Source organism: Phaseolus vulgaris, chromosome 5 (assembly GCF_051622355.1).
Source record: "Phaseolus vulgaris cultivar YP4 chromosome 5, ASM5162235v1, whole genome shotgun sequence".
NCBI classification, from domain to species: Eukaryota; Viridiplantae; Streptophyta; class Magnoliopsida; order Fabales; family Fabaceae; genus Phaseolus; species Phaseolus vulgaris.
Window position 1 is genome coordinate 11,024,667 of NC_143502.1, and position 1,652 is coordinate 11,026,318.

Consider the following 1,652-nt stretch of genomic DNA (forward strand, 5'->3'; position numbering starts at 1 on the left):
AGATTCGGCCAAGTCGATTCGTTATGGGTAAAAAAAATTTAAACAATTATTTTTATTGATAGGGTGACCTCGTTAAAAACCTTCCATAGGGAAAAAAGAGTGTCGCCTTATGAAAGAAAAATCTCAATGAAAACATAATTTGTTCGTTTGAAGCAAATAAAGTAAAGATAAATTAACAGACTTTTAAACTGAAATAGAACTTAAGATTGATCGCATTCCTCGTACTAGGAATAGCTTCGTCGTCAAGAATTTTGAGTCGATAGGCTCCATTGCCCAACACTTTTGTTATTCGGTATGTGTCCGACCACTTTGGAGATAACTTGTTTTCAATCTGATATAGACAAGCCCTTCGCATCACTAAATCGACTACCTTGAATTGTCGGGGATTCACTTTGGTTTTGTAATTATGTTCAATCCTTCTTTTCAAAGCTTCGAAGTTGATCCAAGCCTTATCTCGAACTTCATCAAGAAGAATGAAATTCATTCTTTTTCCTTCGTTAGAGGTATCAGTATAGAAGTTTTGAACCCTGTGTGAGCATTCTAGTACTTCTACTGGAATCATCGCATTTGTTCTGTACACCAAACTAGATAGTGTTTCTTGTGTGTTAGATTGGGGGGTGGTATGTTAATACCACAATATTCTAGGAATCTCGTAGGGCCACCCACCTTTGGCTTTCTTGAGTCTCCTTCTTAGCACCCTCAGAAGCACTCTATTAGCCGATTCAGATTGACCGTTTGTCTGCGGGTGTTCCACTAAAGCAAAGACTTGTCGGATATTGAGCTCTCCATTTGTGTTTGTTCTGGGTCGGAGGGAAGCAATCCATCTGCTAGGTAGCAGACATATGGTATCATCCAGGTTTCACTTACGGCTACTTGTAGAATCTCAACACGACCCCCTTTGGATTGCTCTCATGTAGTTACTCTCGGAGTCTTTACTGTCTCTTGTATCATTGTATCATATGCTCCCCCTTTTCTTGAACTTGCCAACTTAGATAGTAGATCTTCTCGGGAGTTTTTGTCCCTTGGAACATGCAAAAGATCAAAAACAGAAAAGATCTCCAGTTGAGGATCCTTTGCATGATAATCTCCAGATACTTGACTAGTTATAAGCAATGACTCACTTTTTGCTAACAAACAAGGCACTCTTAGTTCCTTTCCAAATAACATCCCAGCTATTAGTGTCTCATACTTGGCCTGATTGTTGCTAGCTTTCAATGTGAACTTAAGTGACTGCTCAGAAGGCACTCCATCGAGATCTTCAAGAATGATGCCCGCTCCACTCCCCTGAAGGTTAGACAACCGATCTACGGAGAGGATCCACACAAAATCTTCCATGTTTAAGTTTTGCAGGGCGAGCTCCACAACAAATTTGACGTATACTTGTCCTTTGATAGGACCTCGTGGTTTGTACAGAATGTCATACTTCGATAGCTCGATGACCCATCTAACCATCCTCTATGTTATGTCTTGTGTTTGGAGAACCTGATTTATAGGAAGATTGGTCCTCACGATCACGGTCAAACTCTGAAAATAATGTCGTAACTGTCGAGCAATAAAGACAACGACTAATGCGGTCTTTTCAATGGTTTCGTAACAAATTTCTTTACCTTGTAAGACTTTATTGACGAAATATATAATTTTTTGAGTATTTC

The 1,652-nt window shown here is 39.5% G+C and overlaps 1 protein-coding gene across 1 annotated transcript; it reads right to left on the minus strand.

The window, feature by feature from the left end:
* Positions 1 to 909: 909 nt before the first annotated feature.
* Positions 910 to 1,452, minus strand: LOC137833966 (uncharacterized). The gene has a single exon (XM_068642037.1). The coding sequence runs from the start codon at positions 1,450 to 1,452 to the stop codon at positions 910 to 912; it is 543 nt and encodes a 180-aa protein (XP_068498138.1).
* Positions 1,453 to 1,652: the final 200 nt, after the last annotated feature.